Below are 27,732 nucleotides of genomic sequence, written 5' to 3'. Positions count from 1 at the left end.
CATAAGCGCTCATTAATGTGGGTATATACGTGTTTTGCTGCATTCAGCAGTTTATTGTCCTTTTTTAGTTAGTAAGGACTCTTTATTTGTCACATACTTATAAATGTGATGCAATTTAGTGAAATCTATTTTTTTCGTCCCACAATGCAACAATACAAACAAGTTAAAAAACACAGTAAATCAATAATACAAACATGAATTTAACAAAATTATAATGTCTGTATATAATGGATGTTTAAATGTGGATTTTTTGTTCGGTCTCCTCTTTTTTTGTCTAATTGTGAAACAGGCCCAGGCCAGTGTATGTGACCAAAAAAAAAAAAAAAAAACTGCACTTGTACAGTACAAACAATATGTACAGAAGCCAAAACTGATGTCACACCAACTGTACACACTTACCCTAGCGCATATGTAAAAAAACTGAAGCATACTTTTGGTTTAACTTTAAATGGTACTGAATAATATCAAGAGCCTTCTCACACTTGCAATTTCTACAGTTGAAACTGAAATAAAAACATAGTTTGTGTTTATGTCTGTAGTAGCCTCTTAGTCCTCTTCCCTGAAAGGTGAAGTGTGTCATTTCTATGCCACTAAATACCCTGTGAAAATAATGACTGTTTTCAAACTGGTTTCCTGACTTCCAGTGGTTAGACAAACAGACAAACAGCCCCAAACCCACACTACTGAGTTAACGTCCCAGTGTCAGGCTCAAACAAATCAAAACAAATGTTTAAAAGCACCACATAGTCACTTATGTTTACACTTTTCAAGGAAATCAACCTAAGATTAGTGTTCTTAGTTACTTATAATCTCTGCAAAGTGAAAACAAAATCATGTGACCTTAAAGATATGGAAAACCAATAGGAGTCAGTTTAATGACAATGAAAGTAGTAAAAGCCTCCTGAAAGGGTTCTGAAAGGGCTTCAGGACTTATCCGAGGGTGTCTTTTGCCATTAATGAAGTGTCATCATTCACTGGGTCTTAGACACCTGCTCCAGAAGAGTCTTCATGTCCAGAAGCGAGGCCTCTAGAAACTCTGACAGTTTTGTGGCATTTGTTTCCTCGCAGCTATTGAAGGCGGTCACGGCGAAGTTGATATGGTCATCCATGGGGTTGTAGCAGATACCGTAACCATCAGGAACCATGGGTCCCAAGCACATAACACAATCTGTATTTGATCCAACCTGAAAAACAAAGAATACAGCCACAGCTTCCATGAAAATGATGCATTTCACAACAGCAGCAGAAGATAGATTTACACGCCATTCAAACTCTTAAAGGGACAGTACACACAAACAATGTTAGCATCATTAAATTGATTTTGTTTTGGAATACAAAGATCTGGCTAGCTGTGGGTCGACTATCCTCCTCTGACATGATTTTGTCCAGCAGTAGTAGCTAAACTGGCTGCGTCCAAAATCGCAAACTCTCCAAGTAGGTACTTCTTTAGTATAAGCAATTACTTCGCGACTGTTAAACAAAGTCTTTCTGTACATCAATATTGTTATACTGCAAGACCCCTAGTACTAATACATTTGTAAATACATTCCAAAACAAATCCTTTCTTTAACTGAAGCTATGTATCTGTAGTGTAAACTATATCAAAGGGCGTCAACAAGGCAGAATGACTTGCAAGGGATTACATGACAGTGAGACACTGTTACTCAAGAAGAGTCTTTAACAAAACCATAACCACCGGGACAAACCTCATTATCAGTGCCTACTCAGTATTTAGAAAAGAAGTAGAATTGATATTCCAGAAGAGGGTACTATTATTTGTTTGCATCTCGATTTTGGGATTCTACCAAGCATTGTGCTGTTCCTGGTTTAGGGTTAGCACTTATGCTAGTGCATATAACCTGCTTTGAAGGTTAAGTCTATTTATAGAAAGGCCCCTTATCTCATTACTTCTTCCTAAACTGTGTGAGCATTTGTTTTGTGAACCGGACACAATGTAAAGCAGGCCAACTATGCAAAACCCACAAGATGTAAGAAAGCACTGCAACTCATTTCCCATGCACAGAGGTTAGCTAATAATAACAGAGGTCATATACATACAGTATAGAAGTCTTAAAGGTACAGTAGCCAAAAAATAAGCTTGATAAATGTTGGAAATAGTCATGTAAAACTAAATTACAACTGTTTTGGAGAAAGCAACTTAAAGTATTAATCTAAGTGAACTTATGTTTACTTTATGATGCTTTTTTTGTCATTTTTTTACATGACAAACCCAGCTTCCACTCATTTTCATTTATTTGAAAAAGATTAAGATATAATTCAATATAAGATGTCATTAGAGTGAATCAATTCCAAGCTTATTTCCATTTATTACATTAAAGTTCTGTGTATATAGATTGTTATCAAGTGCAAATAAGCGACAAGTGTATTTAAATGCAGTGTGTACGTGGTCTGCAGTAGCCGCCAAGAACCAAATTTTACAAACCTGACTTGTGTAGAGATTGAAATGTGAAGCCACAGCGAACGACGTGTCCATGAAGATCTCAGGTAAAGAGGTCAGATCCTCAATGGCTATCATCCTTAGACCCAGCATGTGCCTCTCTACACCCTGCCCATGGATGGCCTGATCACAAGGAAACAAGAACGGAGACTCGGGTCATGTTTAGCATGATAAACCCGCTCTTTAGCAGTGTAAAGTCAGAATGCATGAAATAGCATTAGACCTCCCCTTTAAGATCATATGATGCTGAAAGATTTCAGATGCATTTACATTGTGCCTCAGATGCAATCAACTGAAACTGTTTACAAAGGTGTGACCCATATGGCTCATATCATTAGCATGGGCTCTCCATGCGTTGTTATTGTATTGATTGTAGCACATTTATTACCAGGAATAAAGGTCTGGTCTCATGTCACAGTACTTTGGATTAAGATTGTTTGAAGGATGACAATCAATAAATTCTTCTCCCCTCAAGAACTTTGCTCAAGCAAACTTATTTAATGTATTCGAGAAATCTAGTCCACCCAAATGATTGCTCAGCCAACTACAGCAATATCTAACAATGCTCACCATGTGTGTGTGCTTTCTGTGGACTTTGATGGCCTCTTCGAGCAGTGCTGCTTTCTCACTATTCTGCAGATTGGAACAATATGGAAATAAATAAGCGAAAACTCACAAAACGCACTCAAATGAGAACGCTAGTAAAATGTAAACTTGTACGTGTGTTGATGGATCATCCATGGCTTTTGTGAACTGCAGCGATTCTGTGGTGGTGGATCGAATAGCTTCAGTTCTTCCCAGTTTGAACATGCGTAAAGATGCGCTCTCATAGGTCGGACAGCACGTCTGATACATCCTAACACAGGAACAAGATCAGTCATTAGTGGACTGCCGTGGTTATGGGTACATATGAAATCCCCTTGCATTTCCTGTTAGTTAGCAATTTATGGTGTACTGAAGACCCATACCTTACCACACTTTAATTCTAATAAATACACAAGTTTCCTAATAACAGGTATTTTTTTATGCACATGCAACTTTTCTACTCGTATAAGTTTCTGCAATTCTTTACTTCCTGAATGAATTGCATGTTTTAAAGGCGAAGTATGTAATTTATATACCACTAGTGGCACTAAACCGAATAGCGTAAAAATATGGTTTCCAAACCCCCTTTGGCTATGTAGGTGTCTATGCAGAAAGTTTTCACATGAAACTATTTTAGAGGACAGTATTTTAAAATAAAAAGAAATTACATACTTGACTTTTAAAGATGTTGACAAGAAGAAATGTGGCATAAATGGCATGCATGCAACCTAGGAAATGAAGTGAGAGAACCCAAAGGGATGTGAACATATGCTATCTGAAGGTCTAGGGACTTTAGAGGTAGTTGAGCAGAGGTTTCAGAGCTTTATTCAGCACTAGGATGTCAAACTCACCTGTAGTATGCCAACTGCAGAGCCATTTGGATGAATGCGTCAGGACTCATTTTATGAGACTTTGGGAATTTTCTTCCATAGTGTGTGAAGTTGAGCACTCGGACGTCCAGGTCATGAACCATTCTAGACAGAGGATGTAAGAGGATTACAGTGGTACATTATGTAATATTAATTTATTATAGGTTAATATTGATTTAAACACCATTATAACATTTTTGAAATGTGCTCACATGTTCATGTTCTGTTTGGCTTTCTCAATATCCTTCTTGATTTCTGGTGTGATGTTGAATCGAAGCTTTTGTGGCATAGCAAGAGGAATCATGGGAGCTCGAACCATCTCACTTCTCTTCCTATTACACACACGTTGCATGCCATATTATCTACAACCTTTCTGAACAACCATACTTTCACAAAAAGCAACAACTCTACATTATTAAACCTATTCAGAGCCTTGTGTTCAGGAAAACATCATATCATATGAGTTTTTTGATTTATTGGTGTTAGTTGATATTTGGTGTTTGAGTGTGCATTTAGATTATTAGATTTAGATAAACACTCATATACACTCCCTTAAAGTTAATCTTAAAAATAATAATAATAATATTTCATAACACTGTTAAATGTAATCTTCAGCAAATCTGTTATAATGTTATGATGCATTTAAAATGAGAATCTATTTTATTTTTTACTGTTATTATATATTAGTAATGTATTTATACAAAACTATGTGATGATATAATGAAAATAATTATCAACTTATCAGTATTGGTGCATACCTGTTTATTAATACATTTATACTACTGTTTCTACTAATCTATTTTTTTTTTATGAAAAACTGATGAACTTTACATTCATCAAAGAATCCTGAAGAAATGTTTCATGGTTTCCACAAAAATATTAACAACTGTTTTCAACTGATAATAATAAGAAATGTTTCTTGAGCAGCATATTAGAATGATTTCTGAAGGATCGAGTGACACTGAAGACTGGAGTAATGATGCTGAAAATACAGCTTCACATCGCGGAAATAAATTACATTTTAAAATATATGTAAAAAATAGTTATTTTAAATTTTAATGATATTTCACGGCATTAATGTTTTATTAAATTCAATCTTGATTAGCAAGAGGATAAAAAACATTTAAAATATAAAAATATCGATCCCAAACTTTGAATGGTAGTTATATCATATCATGTCCTTACATATAGTCAACAACATGGTCCACCAGGAAAACAATGGGAGGTCCCTCAGCCGGAGCATGTTCATAGGTGAGTCCACACGACCCGTCCTCCCCAATTATGAACTGTGGGATACAGAAAAGAGCCCAGGTACAGAAGAATATCCCTATATATCTGGATTCCTATCTACCCTGTGAACATACACTTGGTTCAGTGATCATACATGCATGACAGTAACCTGCAGTGTTTTGTCAAACCAGCGGTTCCCACTGTTCCAGCGACTGCCTCCTCCATGGAGCATCTGAGCGGCCACCTTGTTAAAGTACATCTCATCTGACACACGTGGCTTTGGAGCATCAAGACACACTGTGAAGATGCTCTTCTGGATCGCCCTCACTGAATCCTTATTTGTCTTGTCTGGAACAACATAAAGATGAGTGGCACAGGAAAATCAACACCGTGTCCACTAACACAACAGCCAGTATTGAATAATTCATGCAAGCTCTAGAGTGGAACAATTAAACAGGGTTCACAGGTATGCAGAGGTGCACAATCCTTTATCAGAATTTGATGTTACGCAATAACGAGATTTTGAATATAATATTTTAAAACATCTATTTAAATAAATATCACATTAAGATTGTATATGCATACATAAAAAGTAAAGTTACAGAAGTTTAATTTATTGAAAAAAATTATATAAAACAAATTTGGAATTTAAAATTGCTATATAATCAAAGCCATATGTCTAACTAACTTATGTTCCAAATTTGAAGGTGATATTACAAAAATTGAGGTTTCTGTGAGATTTTGTTTAGGCGATTCACAAATTTATACATTTCTGTCACAATATTATCTTTCTCACTAAACAGACACCAAATATGGATCCTTGACTCAGACCTTTCCTTTCTAGAGGTAGGAGCCAACTAAAAGGATTTAAAGGGGGGGTGAAATGCTATTTCATGCATACTGAGTTTTTTTACACTGTTAAAGAGTTGGATTCCCATGCTAAACATGGACAAAGTTTCAAAAGTTAAGTTGTACATTTGAAGGAGTATTTCTGTTCCAAAAATACTCCTTCTGGTTTGTCACAAGTTTCAGAAAGTTTTTTTCGAGTATGTGTGACGTTAGATGGAGCGGAATTTCCTTATATGGGTCCTAAGGGCACTTCTGCCGGAAGAGCACGCGCTCCCTTATAGCAGAGCAGAGAGAGGCTGTGCACAGACAATCACTGACACTGATCAGAGCGAGAGCGTCGCGAAATGTGCCAAAAGGCGTGTGTTTTTGGTTGCCAGGGCAAGACAACCCTGCACAGATTACCAAAAGAGAAACAGCTTTAAAGGACCAGTGGATGGAGTTTATTTTTACAGAGCATCAACAGAATTGTGCAAGCGTTTGTTCCCTGCATTTCGAAGATGCTTGTTTTACAAACAAGGCCCAGTTTGACGCCGGATTTGCACATCGTTTATTTCTTAAGGATAATGCAGTCCCAACGAAAAAGGATCACGATCGAGTAAAACTGCTTCAAATATCTCTGTGTTGTTAACTTAGCTATTGGCGCGTAAGCACATCAAGTAAACAACATGCGACGTTGTAATCAAACTGAACTTTCCACATGTATAGCTTAAAAAAAAAAAAAAAAGTGGAACTTAGTCATTTTCCAAAACTGCTAAGCAAATATATACAGTTTCAGTACATACCACATTAAGACGTTGTTGCTGAGGCTGCTCTTGTTAAATTTCAGCCTCTGGATCTGATTCTGGATCATAAATATACGCTGAATCTGTTAGCCATGGTTTGTTTTGGTTGGTTTTTTTCCTCAGCTTCCAAACTCTCTCAACGCAAAAGCCTACTGGCGCTCGTGATTCTTTAGCTCCGCCCACACGTCACGCCTCCAGCCGCTCGTGTTTTTCCGGGAAAAAACGGTACAGACTATCTTTCTCTTATGAATATAATAAAACCAAAGACTTTGTGGAGTTATGAAGGATGCAGTACTACTCTATAAGTACTCAAGATTAACAGGAGATCAACGAGCATTTCACCCCCCCTTTAAAGTACCATTTTCATGGAAATATAATTTCCTGTTTCAAAACGGCTTTCACAGGATGAATTGACAGTCTTTAAGCTTTCGAATGATAAAATCTGACTTTTTATATGATTTATGATTTAATAAGATTTTTACAAATCCATTTCAAGCTACATTCATACGTGGTTTGAAATCAGATTCCAATCGGACAAACAATTGGATTTGGACTGAAATTCTGAACAAGGCCTAAGAAATAGGAATATTCTGCCATGTCTGACCCCGTTGACTTTATCAAACACACAGCACACAATTTTTCAGTCGACTCACCCTTGATAAGGTTGTTGTAGGCCTTGCCCCAGGTGTTGCGGTGGTTGGAGGTCAGGATGCCAATCGGCTCTTTATTGGACTGAAGGGAAGAGTTCCAGATCTTCTCCAGCTGAACATAGAGCTGATCTACAGTTAGTGGTGATCCATCGCTGTTGTACACATCCAGAACAAAGAACTGAGGAATACAGAGAGAATATCTTATTGCAACAAAATAAACATCACTGGAAAATACCAAAGCATCAGTCTAAACTGAAAACTCGTGCATAAACTATAAACTCTCCCAATCAAAGGTTTAGGGTCATAGGATTTTTTGCAATGTTTTTGAAAGACTCTTATGCTAAAAAATTCAGTACAACAGTAACATTGTAAAATATGATTACAAAGACACACCTGAAAGTTGTGGACCACTGTGATATGCGTAGGAGGGGTCTTTCCGTTGGCGTAGTTCACCACAGTGTCTCTCTTGGGTCCAGGGATCCGACATGAAGACAGCACCTGATAATACTGATCCATGCACAAAGGCTTGCCACCCAGATATTCCACAGGCAACGTGTCACTGTGCCACGGTAAAGAACGTCCTTTAAAACAAACTGATCCATCTGTACAATTACCAACTGCTTCAGAAAATAAGAAAATAACTCACCTATCAATCATACTTTTGAAATCCAAAACCCCAGCAATGAGTTTAGCAGCAAACCTATAATCAAGAGATAAATCATTAATAAATCTGAACAGCCAATAAAAACATACGTCACTGTCAAAACAATAGGGACTCAGGTCAAAAAAACGATTATTTTTCATTCACACTTAGGACTGTCAGTGTTTAAAAAATATTGTTAACCCGTGGCTGAAAAAGGGCAGACTATAGATATCATGTAGCAGAAGACTACATACTAACACCACACAACACATGTAATGGTTTTATAGAGTAAACAACACACTGTTAATGTATCTGTCTAGATATTAAATGTCACTATAGGTGTTGATTGCCCAGATATAAGGGCAAATCTAAAAGGGGAACAGGGCTGAATCTGAAGTGCACATCCCTTTGAAAAAACAGTGCAATGCCATGAGTAGGGCATATGCCAAAAATAGCCAAGCAAAGTGAGAACTCTGCGTAAAGGTCGATGTGATATTTAAAACCCCAAATCTAAAGACCTCTCCAACATGAGTTTGGAAATAATTCAATACTTTTTGCATTTTAAGAACATATCCGCATACATGTATGACCCTTGACCACAAAACCAGTCATAAAAGGGTAATTTTTTTAAGTTAAAATTTATAAGTCATCTGAAAGCTGAACGAATAAGCTTTCCATTGATGTATGGTTTACTAGGATCGGACAATATACAACTATTTGAATATCTGGAATCTGAGGGTGCGAAAAAAATCTACCATTGAGACAATCGCCTTTAAATTTGTCCCAATTAAGTTCTTAGCAATATATATTACCAATCGAAAAATAAGTTTTAATATATTTACAGTAGGAAATTTACAAAATATCTTCATGGAACATGAATATCCTAATGATTTTTGGCACAAAAGAAAAATATAAAAAAATATATATATAATTTTGACCCATACAATGTACTTTTGGCTATTGCTACAAATATACCCCAGCGACTTAAGACTGGTTTTGTGGTCCAGGGTCACATATATATGTCATGCTCTGGACTGGTGACCATCAAGGGGCTTGATCCTGAAATTATCATGAACTATCACCACTGTGCCCTTGAGCAATGAGGATCGAAAATATATTAAATTGTAATTTATTCTGTGATGTAAAGCTGTATTTTCAGCATCATTACTCCAGTCTTCAGCGTCACATGATCCTTCAGAAATCATTCTAATGTTCTGATCTACTGCTAAAGAAACATTTATTATTTTTATCAACATTGAAAACAGTTATGGTGCTTAATATTTTTGTAGAAATTTTTATACATTTATTCAGGATTTTTTTGGATGAATAGAAAGTTCAAAAGAACAGCATTTATTTGAAACATACATTTACTATCACATTTGGTCAGTTTAATGCATCCTTTGTAAATTAAAGTATTAATGTATTATTTTTTCTTCCTAACCCCAAACTATTTGCAGTGCTGTGTACAGCGAACAGCGATCGTGTGAATACACTTAAATAGTCATATATTTCAAACACACATTGTCTTCAATACTACAATGTTTTTGCTTAGTTATGTCATGTTGCCCAAATAAAAGTAACATCACCTGCTTTCAAATGGAGCGGCATTTAATAGACAGAGCCGTAGATCACTGACAAGCTACGGAATATCACGTTCATTATCGCAGATTTTGAATGCTGCTCTATTTGAAAGCAGGTGATGGCGATTTACCGCTAATCAGGGGAACTGGCTTAACGAAATGCGCGTGACAATCACATGCGATATATCACCCATCCCTAATTGTCACCCACCTCATTTGTCCCTGACGGTCTTGTAAGTTCATTTTGGGTAAAACGACCCCTGGGCTTGTGTACATCGCCACAGGCATTCGAGAGTCCAGGTATGACTGCATCCACCAGTCCGAGAGCTGCATCATACAATGACGAGGGGAATAATTGATATACCGTATTAATCCGGACTATAAGTCGCACTTTTTTTCATAGTTTGGCTGGTCCTGTGACTTACAGTCAGGTGCGACTTATCAAAATTAATTTGACATGAACCGAGAGAAATGAACCAATAGAAAACATTACCGTCTACAGCCGCGAGAGGGCGCCCTCTGGTGGCTGTAGACGGTTATGTTTTCTCTTGGTTCTTGGTTCTAAATAAATGTGACTTATAGTCCAGTGTGACTTATATATGTTTTTTTCCTCATCATGACAAATTTTTGGACTGATGCGACTTATACTCAGGTGTGACTTATAGTCCGAAAAATACGGTATTTGGAGTAGTTAAAAGTGTAATACACAGGCAAAATAAAAAGAACTGTGTACTTAAAAATAAATTTGTAATTGGTCCAGCATCCCATTTTCACTACAAGCTTTGTCGCAAAAGCCCCGCCTCCACAGACATGTCAGCAACATAACATGCAAAATGATTGACACGCCTCTGCGTTATCTGATTGGCTAGAATGCACTGCAATTTTTTTGTCTGCTGTTTACAGATTTTAGTTACGTGTGATTGTATAAAGTTAGTGAAAGCAAAAATTCCACCAACTCCACAAAAATAATAACTTTTTTTTTTACATTGTTGGCATTTCTGAGGTAAATATTATGACTGTTATGACTATTCATAAGAGGTTTTATTGACGATTTCGAAACATTGATCGATATATTGCACGTGACATTCGTTTTTTATTTAGCCGTTCAGATTTTTTTCAACATGTCTTCTGACATTCATTCACATTTATTTTGTGCTGTAACTAGCAGAAAAGAGGAAATTATTGATTCACATGCCACATTAAAAGAGCAGAAAAACACATTTATAATTTGTATTTTGTGAAAAAAATTAGAGAACTTAAATGATTCGATTTGTTATATTAAAAGTAACAAAACAGGCTAATTGCGATTATTGGGTGGCGCACTACAAATATTGAATAGACTTGAGAAAATTAAATAATAATTTTATTTCCTAGCATTTATACGGTCAATAAAACAGCTTGTGAATAGTCATGTAATGTGGTTTACCTCGGAAAAAACAACAATGAGAAGCATTGGAGCCCACTTTAACATCCAAATGTTTTTCCATATGGGCAGGAAGTAGGGCTATTTTATGCGTGGTATTAAAATATAATTCAACATTATTTTGGATACTACAAAAGTAAGTTATTATAAGTAAATAATAAAAAAACAAGTGATGAAATAGTTATATTGAGACAGTTATACTGAAGTGTGTGCTTCTTCCGCACCCAGTTTTCAGTTTTGCGTGCCCGGCGCTCGAGGCTCTTCTGCAGTCTCTCTCCGATGCCGCCAGGCTGCAGGAACTCGTCCATGAGCTGACGAGTGTGCATCATCTCCTCCTCACTGATCAGCGGGTCGAGCGAGGCCAGATAGCGGGAGCATGTCTGCTTCAGCGGAGGAACGGGCAGCTTCGGGAGACTCTCCTGATAGACCAGCGGCCGCTCACAAATCTGGACAACCGGCACTGGACTCAGAAGACGGCAGGGCTTCACCAGCCCCGTCCTTGTCTAAGAACACAAAGAATCATTTATAAACATTTATAGGACAGGGAATATACAGGATACCATTTCCATAATGAGGTTCAACCAAGTCTGAGTTGACTTAACCTGAGATGGGAAACTCAGGTTCAGTTTTCAGGTACAAAATAGCTGAACTGTGTTTGTTCAATTACTCGACTCTGAAATTATGATTCATCATGGCTATAGCACCCAATAAAGACTTTAATTCTTTCTTAATCACTGTTATAATATCAAAGGTAAAAACTGTTACATTCATGGTATCAGGGTGTCCCACAGGCAAAAGAAACAAGAAGAAAAAAGAAAAGCAGCTAAACATGAAATATAAAAACATAATTCAATCAGGTAAAGCTTTGAGCATAAGAGGTTCATAGGTGTAGGGTACATGACTTTACAAGCATTTGACATATTAAATAAATATAACTCAGAGTCTCTTTCATACATCTCAAACTACCCTTCCATCTGGTATCCTCCCATTCAGTAATTTTCGATGGGTTTGTGCTTAGGAAGCTACACAAAAATTATCATAAAGAGTGCGAGAGTGAGACACACTTTCCTTACCGCTCTGCATGCAGCAGTCTTACTAATGTGCGCTGCATCGCTGATGTTATATAGAAAACTACCATGTAAAAATGGAACCGCTCAAATAAAAATGTATGTGGATATGGCAAAAAAAAAATCGAAATAATCCTCTCCCGATGTAAATGTCTCTCCCTACGAATTAATGTAGCCTCCTCATCAACAGGATGCTGTATAAAAGGACAGTACATGCCGTTTCTGTCACAGTGTCTATGATGAAAACCTGTGAAATGAATAAATGTACCTGCTTTTCTAATTTAGTATTTTTGTCTTGTTTCCAATCAAAATATTTAAAGATTCTTAAATAAAGATGCATTTTCTACATAAGAAAAATGACAAAGTATTCATGTGGATTTTTCTTATTTTGCAAATGATTTGCCAGTGGAGTAATCATGTTTCTGTTTGCAATTAAAATTAAGATTTTTCTTGTTTTAAGTAAAAAGCACTTCATTTTTAGATTCCGGTAATAAAATGTATTACTTAGATTTAACTAAAAGCATTTATGCAGCGTGAATGAATAAATGAATGAATGAGGGATTAAAATATTACTTGTGAGGGTAATATTACAGGTGAGGTTCATAGAGTAACATAGTAATTGACTCATGTGTCCAAATGAGTTGTGTCCAAATGTTATTGTACAATTTATTTAAATTATTTTATTTAGCCTAATTTTCTTCTAAAAATGCAACTTGCGTTTTATTAGTAAATATCCTCCTAAAAGGGAATAAATAAATCCCATTAAATGGAAAATAAAACAATAAAATAAATGAAAAGTCTTATATAAATTGAGGCTTTCGTCTGTCGTGCTTCGGAAAACTGATCTTTCTCGACGACCTTCACACACACACACTCACACACACACACACACACACACACACACACACACACACACGTTTAGAAACATGCCACTTAACTTGTTTGAACGGACATGGTGAATATTGATCGATCTGTCTCGTTTCCATCCCTGTTTATTGACATAGGCTAATTGTTGATTTAATTGTGCTGTAATTAAGTTGATCATCTCAACATGTCACAAGTCAATTGCTGTTTGTAGGCGATCGTAACAACAGTCGAAATGATGCACAACAGATATAATGTTTCCGATCATGTTGCAATGAATAAAAAGTGAGCAGCACATCAAGAGATACACGGGCCTCACTGCTACTGTTGGCGCATGCAACTGATCAGGAGTTCAATGAGCTGTTGAAGTTGCTGCGTTTGATCTCAGTGTGAGTATTGTACATTATGATAATAATCATCTCTTACCGCAGTTCTGGTCAGGACACACAGCATGATCTGACGCAGATAATCCCGGAGAATTCAACTGACAGCTGCAGGACAGGATCTCCCCGACATTATGCGCTACAAGGGCGAACAAAACTTTCTTCACAATCACAAGTTCCAAACACGGCTCGCACACCTTCGCCCTCGCTCGGATAACACTGACACTGCAGCGATGAGCTCATTTTGACCCTCAGTGGCCTGCACTGTAGTAAACAAACTGCAGGGGATTTCATTTAGCGCTATAGGCTACTGTATATATGAATATAGCCTACTTTTCAACTTCACGAATCTAAATGATTAAATTATCATTGAATGCATCTATTATGATTGTCCAGGATGCATTTATATGAGATGTTTTGTTTTTAAAAATGATGAACTGTGTGATTATGCTTATTACGCGTGATTGTGTCAATGTATAATTTAGTAAATTATATATAACTGTATTAAAATATTTTACATTTTCATATTTTACACTAGACTGGTCTTCGATTGCGTGACGGGTTACGGTCCTGAAGTCACAGGGCTCTTGGTTATTTCAGATCAGGTTTGGTTAGTAAACGAAACTATCATCAGATCTGTTTTGCGAAGCGAAAACATCACAGATCACAAAAAAAAAAAAAAAAAAAAACACTGATAATCGGACATATTATTTATCCTATTGACAGAGGATGGATCTAGTCCTTACAACAAATATGCATTAAAAAATATATCTTGTAAGGACCAATGTGTCTAGTAAAAAAAAAAAAAAAAAAAAAAGTCTACTCAAGTTCATTGGTTGCAAACTGAACCTCGTGTCAGGGATTAATTGCGTCAGCGTGCTGTCTGACGTCAGGAGGGTATCATGGAGGATACGCTCGTGAACCCCGGGGAAGTGAAGTTCATCTCCTCACTTCTGAGCGGTCTTCTCTTCAGCTCGTGTCGGGAAACAGCTGCTATCAGAAGCAGTTTGTGTTCTCGTTTGCGTTCATGATGGTGTCATGATCTACAGTAGCTGCTGTTGACATATTATTACACCGAGTGTTTGATAAACATCGCTATCACGTGGATCTCATCTCGCTCCAGTGCTCAGGAGTGAAGGGGCTAAATAAACTCACTGTTTTACTGCACTTACAGCTTTTACTTCTTGTGTATGACATGTTTAAATGATTTATACCAGTAACGATTGAGATATGACACAATCAGAATTTTCTGTATCAGGCCTGTGTGGTTCATATATAGAGATCAGTCTCGAGGAGGAAACACAAATCAGTTTGATTCAGAGGCACACGTCTATGAAATTTGTTCCATATGCTGAAATGTATGTGGTCAATAAGCAATCTGTAATGTATCAATGAGATATTTCTAACAATATAGCAGTCTACTTACATGAAATGGATATGGTATATCTTAGTCAGATGATGTTTAAATGCTAAGTTTTTTTTTTTTTTAGTAGTAGTAGTTTTTATTGTGGGGGCAAAACATGGGCCTATAATATGCAATACAATAATGATTGAAAGATGTGCAAACAAATGTTACAATCTGCTAGATAAATAGTAACATGTTTTTTCTAAACAATAAATATAAAGAAAACCTAATTTTATTACATCCAGTAAGTTTTTATCTTGAAATATTACTAACAGTATACAAGTTATTCTTACGTTTCACTTCAAAAAGAGACGTTTTTACAGTTATACTAAAAGCCCTTTAACTTTCAAATAGAGTATTAACTTTAATGCTGTAAGGCATGTAAAATGCATGTAGTAGGTTGTGCACAACAGTTTTGATCATGATGATCGTTTAGAGGCCTTAGAAAGTAATGCACCAAATACGATACAGTAGGGATAATGACTTAAAAATATAGCTCTTTCATTTCAAATTTCACTCCTCCACCCCAACTCCTCACTTCTAATTTGTTTTTATCCCAAATTAGGGATAGGGGGAGTTCTTTGGGTTCGGGTTATGCTCTGGGCCCCGACCCCTCCCCCAGGACAGCACGCCAAAATATGCTTACTATTCACTTTCAGATTAGATGTAAGGGTGGACTTATGAATATCGTGCTGTAGAAAACTGTGTAGTGTAAGTCTAGTTTTAGTATTTTGTATATCAGTGATTCACAATAAATTGAGGTGTGGGTCTGTTTCTCCTGCAGGTAGTTTTGCTGTATGGGCTGGCCTCTTTTCCACCATAGACTGTGGTCTTGTGCGTTTGTGGGGTAAAGAAGACCCTTGGAACTCCATCAACACTGGAGCCATGACTGGAGCCATACTGGCTGCTCACAGTACGTTTAGCATGATAGTCGTTTTTCTTTTATCAGTGTTATTCCACAACATTAGACATTAAAGTTGGAATACACTACACAGCTTTTAAAATACGAACAGATTTTAAACATACAGTTTTCTTGTCAACTTTGTAAATGTTTTCATAACAATGCCAGTTCATTTTTGAGGAATACAAAGAATGTCTAAAACACATTTCCATTTTTTTTCTTTTAATTATTATTATTATTTTTTTTTTAATTATTAGGTGTCAAACATCCTACATAACCTACAAACATCCTGTCAAACATACAAAGACCCACACATGTGGATAAAAAAAATAGATATTGTGACCGTGAATTAAGAATTTGTCCCCACAAATTTAGCAAATTAGTACAAAATGACAAGGGATGTCACAATACCAAATATCTAGTATTCGATACCGATACCACCAAAAGTACACAATAATCGATACCATGTTATAAAAACATTAATAGTTAAACATCCTTTATTTAAAGTACAACATGGCAAAAATTTAGCTAAAACGAGAAAACGACCATGAAAACGACCTTTGAAATTAGTTCAAAGTGGCCATAATTTGCCAAAAAAGAAAGGAAAAAAATGAGTACGAAGTGTCCACGATTTACCCAAAACGAGAACACACATTAGTACAACATGGCCAAGTTTATAATTTATCTAAAATAAGGAAACAAATAGGCAAAAAGTGGCCAAAATGTACTAAAAAAAAACAAACATTTTTTTATAAATGTGGCAACAACTTACCAAAAATGAGAAAACAAATAAGTACAACATGGCCAAGTTTAAAGTTTACCTAAAATAAGAATATAAATAGGCACCAAGAGGCCTAAATTTACTATTAAAAAAATAAATAAATTTGTAACGTGGTAACAACTTAATTAAAATGAGAAAGCAAATAAGTACAACATAGCCAAGTTTACAGTTGACATAAAAAATAAGTTAAGTTAATTAGTACAGCATGGTCTTGATTTACCTAAAACAAGCAAAGAACTAATTAGCAAGAACTAATTAGTATGACGTGGCCACAGTTTATCTATAACGAGAGAACAAATTAATCATTTGAGGCCAAAAATATCTTGTTTTTTTCCTACATATTACGTGCTGGGTCCATACTTTAAAAAATATGTATTTAACATATATTGTATGTATTCCATGGTCATTTTGTGGAGGACCCGAGTCAGCTTCCCCCAAAAGAAGGCTAATAAGAGACACGCCATTATGGACAGTAGCAGTAAACTCAGTGCTGTGCAGTGGTGACTGTAATATTATAGACTGTGAAAAAAGAGGATTGTTAGATCATAGTTTACAGTCCCCCTCATAGACCGGGATCTTCCTGAAGCTCTCATCCTCTATCAGATGACCACTCAGGGGCAAGCAGAATGTCATCTGTATTATGAATTGTAATATACATTTGTGTTTTGTCCTGTTGAAAAGGGAATATCGTCATCCAACGATTTCCATTAACTCAACTCAGAACTCAATATTTTTATAGTTCATCCAGGCCTGTTTGAACACTGATACAAACTGTATAACTAGATCAGAGATATGATTCCTTTCAAAGTTCATTAAATTCTATCTATCTATCTAATATAAAACATAACCCGACTACTGATACACCAGTGGTCTTTTTTTTTTCTTTTTCTTTTTTTTTTTTTTTGATTTTGCTTTGAGTTATTATAATTGAGTTATATATGATTTCCATTCAAGCTAGCAATAACAATTCATTTATCTGCAAACCAGAATGTGCAGTCAGTAGAGACACCAGTGTTAAAGATGATATTCAAACTTTAATATTCATCTACCAAAGTAACTTTAAGCATTCATCCTCTCAATATTTTCTGTCTCTCCAGCTTGCTACTGATTATTTTTCTACGGACTATTTATCACAATCTTTGTTTTAAGTCTTGTATGGTTTTTCTTGTTTTTGTATTTTAGAGCGCAAGAAGAGGATACGTACAGGTATGTAACCTGTCTCAATAAAGTATTTTATAGTTGATGCTTAGATGTTTTAAAGATGTTATTAGGTGTTGAAAGTGTCTGGACATATCAGACCATAAATCGTGGAAACCCCAAACCCCCACATTTGCATTTTAGTTCATATTTGGGTTATTAAAAGCAGGAGTCAAAAGTCCCTTCTTTAAGTAACAGTAAGACTGGGAGTGATTTCCTTTTGAATGTAATTTGTTCCCTTTGACACCAGTATGTTCTGTTGCTGTTATTATTATTAGGCTAGAGTAATTATTTATATAGTTTTAAAAGCATTTTATTAAATACAAAAACGTTACATGCCTCCTTAATATTAAAGAAGCACGTTAAGAAAACTATTTATTTATTTATTTTCACTTGTTGTCTATTTCAGGCGTTTTGTATTTGACCGCTTTTCTCGCGTGTGTCTGCAATGCATGCTGGTAAATGTAGTCACCAGAAGCGACAAAAATGGTGGATCTTCAGCCTCCGCCTTTGCGAACCCTGGACGATTTTGTGCTGGGTTCGGCCCGGTTCTCAGTGCCTGATGTCCGGAACTTAGATCGGTGGAACAACCGCATCATTAACAACCTGCTGTACTACCAGTCCAACTATTTTGTCTCCGCCGTGGCATTTCTGCTCGTGGTCGGGTAAGAAAACCGTGACGTGTTCGTTCATTCAGACCCATTCACTGTTCTTCTGTCTCCCAAACGGGGAACAACAACACTTGTGATGTGCTCTGAATTGAATGCTCTTATAAAAATGCTCACAATGTATTAGTGTGACTTAACTGAAGAAAAAAAAGGTTAGGCCACTGTTATATTATTACAAACATTCACTTCTGTTTGTGGTTTCAATTTTAAGTGATAGTGCAAATATGTTTTGATAGGTTTGAGCTATAAAAGACGTTGTTTTGTTGTCAATCTGTCACTTAATAGACAGTTATGAAGCAATAATCATGTTTTTAAACCCATCCCAGTCAGTGCGGTGTTCCGAAAGAGTCGGTGTCTTAGATTTTCTGGGCGGAGTTAAATGAATATTTGAGTTTCCTGTTTCGCTTTAAAGCGCTAATATTGTTTCACTTTGAAAGCTTTGCGAAACTTTTAAAAACTGGTATAAATGTATCTTTGACGGCATAATAAAGTTTCAGTTGTGATCATACTGTCTTTCCTTGTTGCAGTTGTTGGCCTACATAACTTCAGCTAGAGATTTCTATTAAATTAATGTTTTTAATGTTTCAATTCAAATATGAACGTTCTTATGTTTCCCGCAACACACACAATGCTCTATATGGTTAGAAGCATATGGTAAGATGATAAAATTAGCATCCATGATTTACATTTCACAATATTTTAATCCTATTCTACAAGCTTACATTATTCCAGAGTTAATATTTTAGTTACATGTGAATGAAATAAGTCACGTGTATAAAATGAAAGTCACTCATGATGGTATATTTAATCTATGAATAAGGAGCAAAATATTGATTTCATTCACAATATTAAGTTAACAACCAATAATATATAAGACCCCTCTATAGATTTGTCAGTGCAGTAAAAGTGATGAGGTAAAAGTCAAAAGTCCTTGCAGATTTCAAAAGGTTTGGAAAGCTACCTGAAGGTATTTCCAGACATAAAAAAAAAAATATATATATATATATATATATATATATATATATATATATTTCATAGAAGGGCTAAGAGCTTCATTATTGAAAACGAGTACTTGAAATACACACCAGGGATCAGTGTCTTCAGTGATTGTCTATAATGATCAATCACATCTTTATACTTTTTAGATTAAGTTTTTTATTATGCATGCAAAGAAGTCACACTGGCAGAAGTGGTCAGCAGTGGCCACTAAATGTTTGACCAGTTTCACAGAAGCCCATTATGTGCTCACTGTTGCATTCAAAAAAAGCCCTGGTGCCATTGGAAAGTGCTTTTATTGTCTTGGCATGTCTGTGGACATAAATATGGGTGAGTTTACTATTGTGAAGTAAAGTCCCTCCACAGATATTGATACTATACATTTGCATTGTTACTGATCAAAACAGGTTTTTCCAATATATTTTATATCACACACACTGCGCTGCCTGCCAAAGAAAACAATATTCTTTGAAGAATCTAAATGAATATAAAGTAATTAATCACATTGTGCTTGGAAACAATATCCCCACACAAGACCAAGACACTGTGTTAGGATGTGTTTCTTTCTTTCTTTTTTAACATTACAGTGTGTTGCAAGATATGTTTGTTTGTGTGTAAAGCCCGTTCACACCAAGAACGATAATTATAAAGTTGTTTTATTTTTATATTTGTTTATTCAGTTTCTTGAATGTCACTTCTAAATGCACCTATACTGTACCTGAAAAATGCTGTTTGTTTTATTTGTATATTATGTGTATATGTGTATCTTTGTCCTTATTTTTTTAATAACAAAGATTTTTATTGTCGCCTACTAAAGGTCTGCAATTCTGTTTGTTTATAAATGTGTCATTACATGTTTATTTATTTAAATTGTATTTTTCTTTGTGTGTGTGTGTTATTGTGTCATAGGTATTTCCAACCACTCCAGCTGATTCTCGGGGCAACAGTTGTGATCCTTCTGTTTTTGGGGTTTGTCTGGGCGGCTGAAAACAAGGCCATAATCCGGCGATTCCGGAGAAATCATCCATCGCTCGTCCTGGCTGCAATTTTGGGCTCCAGCTACCTTCTTCTGTCTGTTTTAGGAGGGGTAGCTGTTTTCCTCTTTGGCATTGCCTTCCCAATTTTAAGTTAGTAAAATGTTGTTTTGAAAAAATACTTTGTTGTTTTGATAATATTTTGCATGCACTGTATATGAATTTTCGAGCTTAACAGACTTTTTCTCATCATAGTGATCCTGATCCATGCTTCAGTGAGACTCCGGAACCTCAAGAATAAACTGGAGAATAAGCTGGAGAGTATAGGATTGAAGAGGACTCCTATGGGTCTGCTGCTGGAGGCACTGGGACAGGAACAAGAGGCTGGATCATAGCTGCATTAACTATTACATATTTGGGCTATTGCTCACCCCTTCTGGAGCTTCCCGCGTGTCCTTAAAATATGTATGGAAACAGATATTGGTAAAACATGTATGGCATATAGCTGAAGTCTCTCAGAGATGCAGGAAGGGCCCAGTGGACAGGATTTAATTACGATGCAGTATATGAAGGATAGCCAAAAGTAAAGCAAGAAGTAAGATTTCAGGATCAGCTGTGTATGACTGTAGATACCCAAATATAAGAACAGCAATATATGTAGGTTCACATTTTTGCATCATCCTATGGATTTAATTGTGCCTATACTTTATTCCATCCCTAAATGTTTTCTGTGAGCTTGATTTTGTGGATCGTGTTTAAAGGATGTCTCTTTGCCAGTTTGTTACTTGACCAAATATTATTTTTACTGATTGTTTTGAGTTTTATTTCATGTTTCAAGTTGTGCCATGCCATAAGTTCGTTGCACTCTTACAAAGTGCCAAGGTGAAGACTTCTCTGTCATTGCAACACAAATGAGTGATCAAGAAAATGAATCATGTTTCCATTTATGTGGATTGCACAAATTGATATTGTTTGGCAAAACGATCGTATTTTAAGGAGAGATATGAACTCTAGTCATATACATAAATTATCTAATAAACATGTATCTTAATATCTTTGAAGGTGTAGCCGAACACAGATTTGGGTGATTCAGAGAAATGTGGCATTATGCTCATTCTTACTTTGAGGTTTTTAATATGGTTGAAAATCATTGCTTAAGTGATCATTCCTTCAAAAATGAAGGCATTTGTATTTTCTGCATGTGTAATGTTTACAACATCAGCTGCCTTGAATATTCAGGAAATGCTCGTCCGTTGCAATGGTTATAATAAACTTTCATATATTCGCGGTCTTTGTCTTTTCGTCTGCTACCGCTTAGAGGCGCTGTGATCGGTAAAATGACTTTATAATAGGGATGTGACTCATAAGTAGGCCTATAGATCATTTCGTTTCATGTTCTGTTTTTCTTTTCTTACTATTGAAAATAGTTTACTAGAAGTAACTTTAGAAAATATTTGTTTAGCATGCTTCAAGTCACCCAGAACATTCTCCGTGTCTCCACCGCCCCTTTGAAAGGGTTGAGCACAATGATCCCCGTTAACCGGCTCACGCGAGTTAATCCTGCATGCACGGTTTACCCGCGCGCACACGGCGAGAGAATAGACGTTTGTTTTCTTTAATGAGTGTTACATATAAAACAATCGACGTGTTGTTGTTTTTTAATTATTATTATTCGTGTAAATACATTTAAGAAAAATGTTTTGGTGTTTGGACCTAGCTTTTAAATCCCGTCTTTTGAGTCGCGTGTCTTCATTGCGGCTCGCGTGAGCTGATTCACCTGCGCGCGACACCTGTTCGAGACGCGCTTCGGCCCGAGAGATATTGCCAGTAGCCTAGATATGAAAGGTGCTGAAAGTTATTGTTTCAAGTGAGTTCGTGGGAATAGATAGCAGACGGTGTTGAAGAAGTCGTGGATATGGACGCGGTCCCTAAAGGTGAGTAATCTGATAAATACCTTCACTGAAGCACAGGACACAAGACAGCATTAGACTACACATAACTGACGATTATCGTGATTCAACTAAAATAATGAGTAGGTTATTGACAAATTACATTTTGAAATTAAAATACAGAAGTAAGCCCATATTTTTAGGTGCACTAAATATTACATGTTTGCATTTGCAATTCACATCCTTGCATTTCTAGCAATAGATAGATACAGTCAGAGTGTCAAATACTAGCTGTTCTTTTCTCTCTGAACTAGGTCACTAGGCCTGATCCCTTATTAGGCGTCTTAAGTGTACACTCTGTTTGCCACATCTGGCCTCTTTATTTAACATTATTTAAAATATTTATAAGGTTCTGTCGAATGGAGAAATGCCAAATTTAAGACTCGTATGATTAATAGTATGCAGTTTAGGTCAAATACAACTTATATGCAAATCACTGGTTTTTGACTATTTTACTTTTATTTATTTATTATTTATTTAACACCATAGGCTCACATAAATCTCACTGATGCCAAATTATCTTAGCTCTTTTTGCCTTTATAATTAAGCTTGAACATTTATTTTGTTGTCATTATTGTATTTTGAGATGTGAGTTGAAGTGATTACAGAGTTCCCCAAAAATGAAAAATGAGTCATCATTTATCCTGAACACATATGAACATAAAGCAGAATCTTTGAACAACGAGCTGGTGCTGGTTTGTAGATTGTCAGTTTGGTCACATTTTAATTTAGGGACCAAATCTTTCTCAATATTATAATATATAGTTAGTAAGGACGTTGTAAAATTTAGTAATGGGGTAGGATTTAGGGATCTAAAATATGGTCATGAAGATTAGGAGTGTTTTTTTGTTGTTGTTTGTTTTTTTAACTTTAGAAAAAAATAATATGGAGTGATTTGAGAGATTCAGTTTTTTGAGTGAACTTTTATCCTTTAATATTAAAATTAGATGGAGATAACTTGTTGGCCACATAGTTTTAATAATAGAACCTTTATTTCAGATGGGGCCGGTTTGGCTGACCCCAGCAAGACAGACACACTCAACTCAACGGGTTCAGCAGGGCAAAGGAGAGCTGGAGGAGCCAAGAAGCACACGCAAGCTAACAAATCAGCCCTGCGTGCACCCAGAGCTCTGTGCTGCCTCACTCTCAGCAACCCTATACGCATGGCAGCACTGGCCCTGGTGGAGTGGAAATATCCTTTTGCCAAAAGTGTTTGTGTGTGTGTGTGCAATCCTTGTACATTTGTATGTTTTCAAGACAATTGTTTCCTTGACATCAGACCTTTAAGCCTTTTGATATATTCATATTATTGGCCATCTTTGCCAACTGTGTTGCCCTTGGTGTCTCCAAACCATTTCCTGAAGATGATTCCAATGCCACCAACCACAATCTGGTGAGTGTGCATTGCCAACACTACCATGATCTGCCACAGTGTTCTCCAGGAACACATCAAATAACATAATATACCTCTGTGCTCCACCCAAACACATTCAGCTACTGACATTCATGTGTGTGTGTGTGTATATATATATATATATATATATATATATATATATATATATATATATATATATATATATATATATATATATATATACAGGTGCTGGTCATATAATTAGAATATAATCAAAAAGTTGATTTCACTAATTCCATTCAAAAAGTGAAACTTGTATATTATATTCATTCATTACACACAGACTGATATTTTTCAAATGTTTATTTCTTTTCATTTTGATGATTATAATTGACAACTAAGGAAAATTCCAAATTCACTATGTCAGAAAATCTGAATATTACTTAAGACCAATACAAGGAAAGAATTTTTTGAAATCTTGGCCAACTGAAAAGTATGAACATGAAAAGTATGACCATGTACAGCACTTAACACTTAGTTGGGGCTCCTTTTGCCTGAATTACTGCAGCAATGCGGCGTGACATGGAGTCGATCAGTCTGTGGCACTGCTCAAGTGTTATGAGAGCCCAGGTTGCTCTGATAGTGGCCTTCAGCTCTTCTGCATTGTTGGGTCTGGCATATCACATCTTCCTCTTCACAATACCCCATAGATTTTCTATGGGGTTAAGGTCAGACGAGTTTGCTGGCCAATTAAGAACAGGGATACCATGGTCCTTAAACCAGGTACTGGAAGCTTTGGCACTGTGTGCAGGTGCCAAGTCCTGTTGGAAAATGAAATCTGCATCTCCATAAAGTTGGTCAGCAGCAGGAAGCATGAAGTGCTCTAAAACTTCCTCGTGTACGGCTGTGTTGACCTTGGACCTCAGAAAACACAGTGGACAAACACCAGCAGATGACATGGTACCCCAAACCATCACTGACTGTGGAAACTTTACACTGGACCTCAAGCAACATAGATTTTGTGCCTCTCCTCTCTTCCTCCAGACTCTGGGACCCTGATTTCCAAAGGAAATGCAAAATTTACTTTCATCAGAGCACATAACTTTGGACCACTCAGCAGCAGTCCAGTCCTTTTTGTCTTTAGACGCTTCTGACGCTGTCTGCTGTTCAAGAGTGGCTCGACACAAGGAATGCAACAGCTGAAACCCATGTCTGGCATACGTCTGTGTGTAGTGATTCTTGAAGCACTGACTCCAGCTGCAGTCCACTCTTTGTGAATCTCCCCCACATTTTTGAATGGGTTTTGTTTCACAATCCTCTCCAGGGTGCGGTTATCCCTATTGCTTGTACACTTTTTTCTACCACATCTTTTCCTTCCCTTCACCTCTCTATTAATGTGCTTGGACACAGAGCTCTGTGAACAGCCAGCCTCTTTTGCAATGACCTTTTGTGTCTTGCTCTCCTTGTGCAAGGTGTCACTGGTCATCTTTTGGACAACCGCCAAGTCAGCAGTCTTCCCCATGATTGTGTAGCCTACAGAACTAGACTGAGAGACAATTTAAAGGCTTTGCAGGTGTTTTGAGTTAATGATTAGATTAATGATTAGAGTGTGGCACCAGGTGTCTTCAATATTGAACCTTTTCACAATATTCTAATTTTCTGAGATACTGAATTTGGGATTTTCCTTAGTTATCAGTTATAATCATCAAAATTAAAAGAAATAAACATTTGTAATTTATCAGTCTGTCTGTAATGATTGAATATAATTTACAAGTTTCACTTTTTGAATGGAATTAGGGGAAAAAATAAACTGATATTCTAATTATATGACCAGCACCTGTGTATAGTAATGCCTAAATAAATTCAGCCATAAAATTGAAATACATCCTATTTTTATCTATATTTTGTTCTGTTGATATTTGATAACACTTTCAATAGGGTTTCATTTGTTAATAATAATAATATAAATAACTATAGAAATAAAAACAAATCACATATAAGCAAATATAAAAAAGTTTTGAGAAGGGATTCAAAAACACTAAAAGGTTTTGCATTTCTGATATCATAGGGAAGAGATTTCAAGAGTTTTAGAGCAAGGGAAGAAAAAGCCCAGTCACCCATAGATCGTAAGTGACTTGAGGGTACAGTCAAGAGGCCAGAATCAAAGGAACGGAGATCACACCTAATAGTGTAGACCATTCACTACATGTAACGTTTTTTGAGCATATGCGAACATTTACACTAAAGCATAAACTATGACTAGTGACAGAACATTTCGTTACACACTTGATTTCCACTACTGCAACATCACACTTGTTAGTCCTGTCTATTGTGAAATCTCATTGGTTCAAAATCTTGTGCAACATACAATAACTGCATGTTGTCCAGCGGTTTCGTGTTCAGTAAGATTTTCACATTGCACCAGGTAAGAACACAGTGTTGTTATGGAAAGTACTTTTAGGTGTATTCATTTGGCCCCTGGCTGAACAACATGCCTGTGATAGTTTATCATTTGATGATCTGCTTGTGAAACAGAGGATAACTAGTAAAAAGAAGACTACAAAGTCGTTTAGGGCTGCCAGTGTCAGATGCAATACTATAATTGCATTAGGCTTGAAGTTTGACTGACAGCTCTGAATACCAAACAGGATAAGCGTATCGACCATCTGTTCTCTCACTATGGCCTCTCGCTCATTTCCCTTAATGTGATCTACTGTCTGACTGCATATTTAATATAGACAATTATGATTTCAACAAATCATCATTCTTGTTGTTTTTAGATTGCTTCCGTGCTTCTTTTTCTCTTTTCTTTTCTGTTTTTTTATTTTTCTCACACAACAATGTCCATCAAGATTTAAAGGGATAGTTCACCCAAAAATGAAAATTTGATGTTTATCGGCTTACCCCCAGGGAATCCAAGATGTAGATGACTTTGTTTCTTCAGTAGAACACAAACTTAGATTTTTAACACAAACCGTTGCAGTCTGTCAGTCATATAATGTAAGTGGATTGGAATCACACTAAAACATACAATAAAACAAAACCAAAAAAAGACACAAAACGATTAGTCTGTGCAAGAAACTGAACATATAGCATTTTATTTTACCAACGATCCATGCAATGTCTGAACTGTTAGAACTCTCCTGAGTGCGTCCTCTTGTGAGCGTCCTCAGCAGCAGGTGTGTGAGTCTTCTTCTTCTTGCTTTATGGCGGATCACAGACTTATAAGTGCATTACTGCCACCTATCGCTCGAGTGGACCATTGACACTCCTAATTGAGATTGTAGATAGAGTTTCAATGGTCCATTTGAGAGATAGGTGGTGGTAATGCACTTTTAAGTATTAGCATCAAAATGGCATTTTTTTTCTTTTTTTTTTACTACCTTAATTATTCCTAGGAACAAGTGGAGTATGTGTTTCTGGTCATTTTCACCATCGAAACATTCACAAAGATCCTCGCGTACGGCCTGGTCATGCATCCCAGTGCATACATCCGCAGCGGCTGGAACTTGCTGGATTTTGTCATCGTCATTGTCGGGTATGTGCGGGGTTACTTGAAATATCCTTTCGAATTCAAGTCACGTTAAATGTATTTGTATAGTGCTTTTCACAATGCACATAGTTTCAAAGCAGCTTAACAGAAAGTCTTCATGTCTTATAGTTGCATTTAGTAGATAATATCGCAGTTGAGATATAGTATATGTTGCTTTATATGAATATACTGTAAACTGGGGTAAAGTTGGATATATATGCAACTTTATAGAAAGACTTTAATTTAATTATTAAATTGTTTATTGATTGTGTTATTTTTATTTCAATTGTTTAATAAAGGCAAAGTTTAAGGCTGCATGATGTACTTAAATGACAGTAGAGGTCACAGGGTATGTGTGCTCCATTTGCAGTCTTTTCAGCGTTATAGCTGAGATGGGCGAGCACAAACCAGGAGAGGCTCATCACGCTGCAGGTAAACCAGGCGGTCTGGATGTCAAAGCGCTGAGAGCTTTCAGAGTACTGCGACCCCTGCGGCTCGTGTCTGGTGTACCTAGTAAGTGTGTGTTCGTGTGTTCTCCTGACTGTATATCTGTACACATCTACAGTGATTGTGATTCTGTTTGTGATGTGTG

The 27,732-nt window shown here is 36.4% G+C and overlaps 3 protein-coding genes across 3 annotated transcripts in view; 2 read left to right on the top strand and 1 right to left on the bottom strand.

Moving 5' to 3' along the window:
- Positions 1 to 26: 26 nt before the first annotated feature.
- On the bottom strand, positions 27 to 13,597 carry LOC128018345 (carnitine O-acetyltransferase-like). The gene is made up of 14 exons (XM_052603805.1): positions 13,427 to 13,597; positions 11,294 to 11,572; positions 9,858 to 9,973; positions 8,070 to 8,123; positions 7,817 to 7,982; positions 7,427 to 7,601; positions 5,312 to 5,490; positions 5,098 to 5,198; positions 4,125 to 4,244; positions 3,895 to 4,017; positions 3,179 to 3,314; positions 3,029 to 3,091; positions 2,444 to 2,581; positions 27 to 1,184 (listed from the first exon to the last, which is right to left on the bottom strand). The coding sequence occupies exons 1-14, from the start codon at positions 13,451 to 13,453 to the stop codon at positions 972 to 974; spliced, it is 1,890 nt and encodes a 629-aa protein (XP_052459765.1). The 5' UTR covers positions 13,454 to 13,597; the 3' UTR covers positions 27 to 971.
- Positions 13,598 to 15,601: 2,004 nt separating this feature from the next.
- Positions 15,602 to 21,592, top strand: LOC128018343 (PRA1 family protein 3). The gene is made up of 5 exons (XM_052603802.1): positions 15,602 to 15,701; positions 17,653 to 17,676; positions 18,077 to 18,332; positions 20,241 to 20,458; positions 20,561 to 21,592. Exons 3-5 carry the CDS (start codon positions 18,154 to 18,156, stop codon positions 20,698 to 20,700), a joined length of 537 nt encoding a protein of 178 aa, XP_052459762.1. The 5' UTR covers positions 15,602 to 15,701; positions 17,653 to 17,676; positions 18,077 to 18,153; the 3' UTR covers positions 20,701 to 21,592.
- A 1,953-nt stretch (positions 21,593 to 23,545) lies between these two features.
- cacna1fa (calcium channel, voltage-dependent, L type, alpha 1F subunit a) overlaps positions 23,546 to 27,732 on the top strand; it is a 32,171-nt gene continuing 27,984 nt past the window's right edge. Inside the window, exons 1-3 of the mRNA XM_052603799.1 lie at positions 23,546 to 23,647; positions 27,007 to 27,146; positions 27,511 to 27,653. Of these exons, the coding sequence (XP_052459759.1) occupies positions 27,082 to 27,146; positions 27,511 to 27,653 (208 nt within the window). The 5' untranslated portion in view covers positions 23,546 to 23,647; positions 27,007 to 27,081. The remainder of the gene's footprint in view (positions 23,648 to 27,006; positions 27,147 to 27,510; positions 27,654 to 27,732) is intronic.

The sequence above is a fragment of the Carassius gibelio genome, chromosome A8 (genome assembly GCF_023724105.1).
Source record: "Carassius gibelio isolate Cgi1373 ecotype wild population from Czech Republic chromosome A8, carGib1.2-hapl.c, whole genome shotgun sequence".
Lineage (NCBI taxonomy): Eukaryota > Metazoa > Chordata > Actinopteri > Cypriniformes > Cyprinidae > Carassius > Carassius gibelio.
The sequence above is the reverse complement of the archived record's forward strand: the minus strand, read 5'-3'. Positions and strand labels throughout refer to the sequence as shown.

Excerpts from the sequence above, each read along its gene's own strand:
- LOC128018343 (XM_052603802.1), top strand. The coding sequence starts at position 18,154 with ATGGTGGATCTTCAGCCTCCGCCTTTGCGAACCCTGGACGATTTTGTG. Across the intron at positions 18,333-20,240 it reads GCATTTCTGCTCGTGGTCGG|GTATTTCCAACCACTCCAGC; the intron begins GTAAGAAAACCG and ends ATTGTGTCATAG. Across the intron at positions 20,459-20,560 it reads CATTGCCTTCCCAATTTTAA|TGATCCTGATCCATGCTTCA; the intron begins GTTAGTAAAATG and ends TTCTCATCATAG.
- LOC128018345 (XM_052603805.1), bottom strand. The coding sequence starts at position 13,453 with ATGCTGTGTGTCCTGACCAGAACTGCG. Across the intron at positions 11,573-13,426 it reads GTGTCCTGACCAGAACTGCG|ACAAGGACGGGGCTGGTGAA; the intron begins GTAAGAGATGAT and ends TTGTGTTCTTAG. Across the intron at positions 7,983-8,069 it reads TTCAAAAGTATGATTGATAG|TGACACGTTGCCTGTGGAAT; the intron begins GTGAGTTATTTT and ends ACCGTGGCACAG.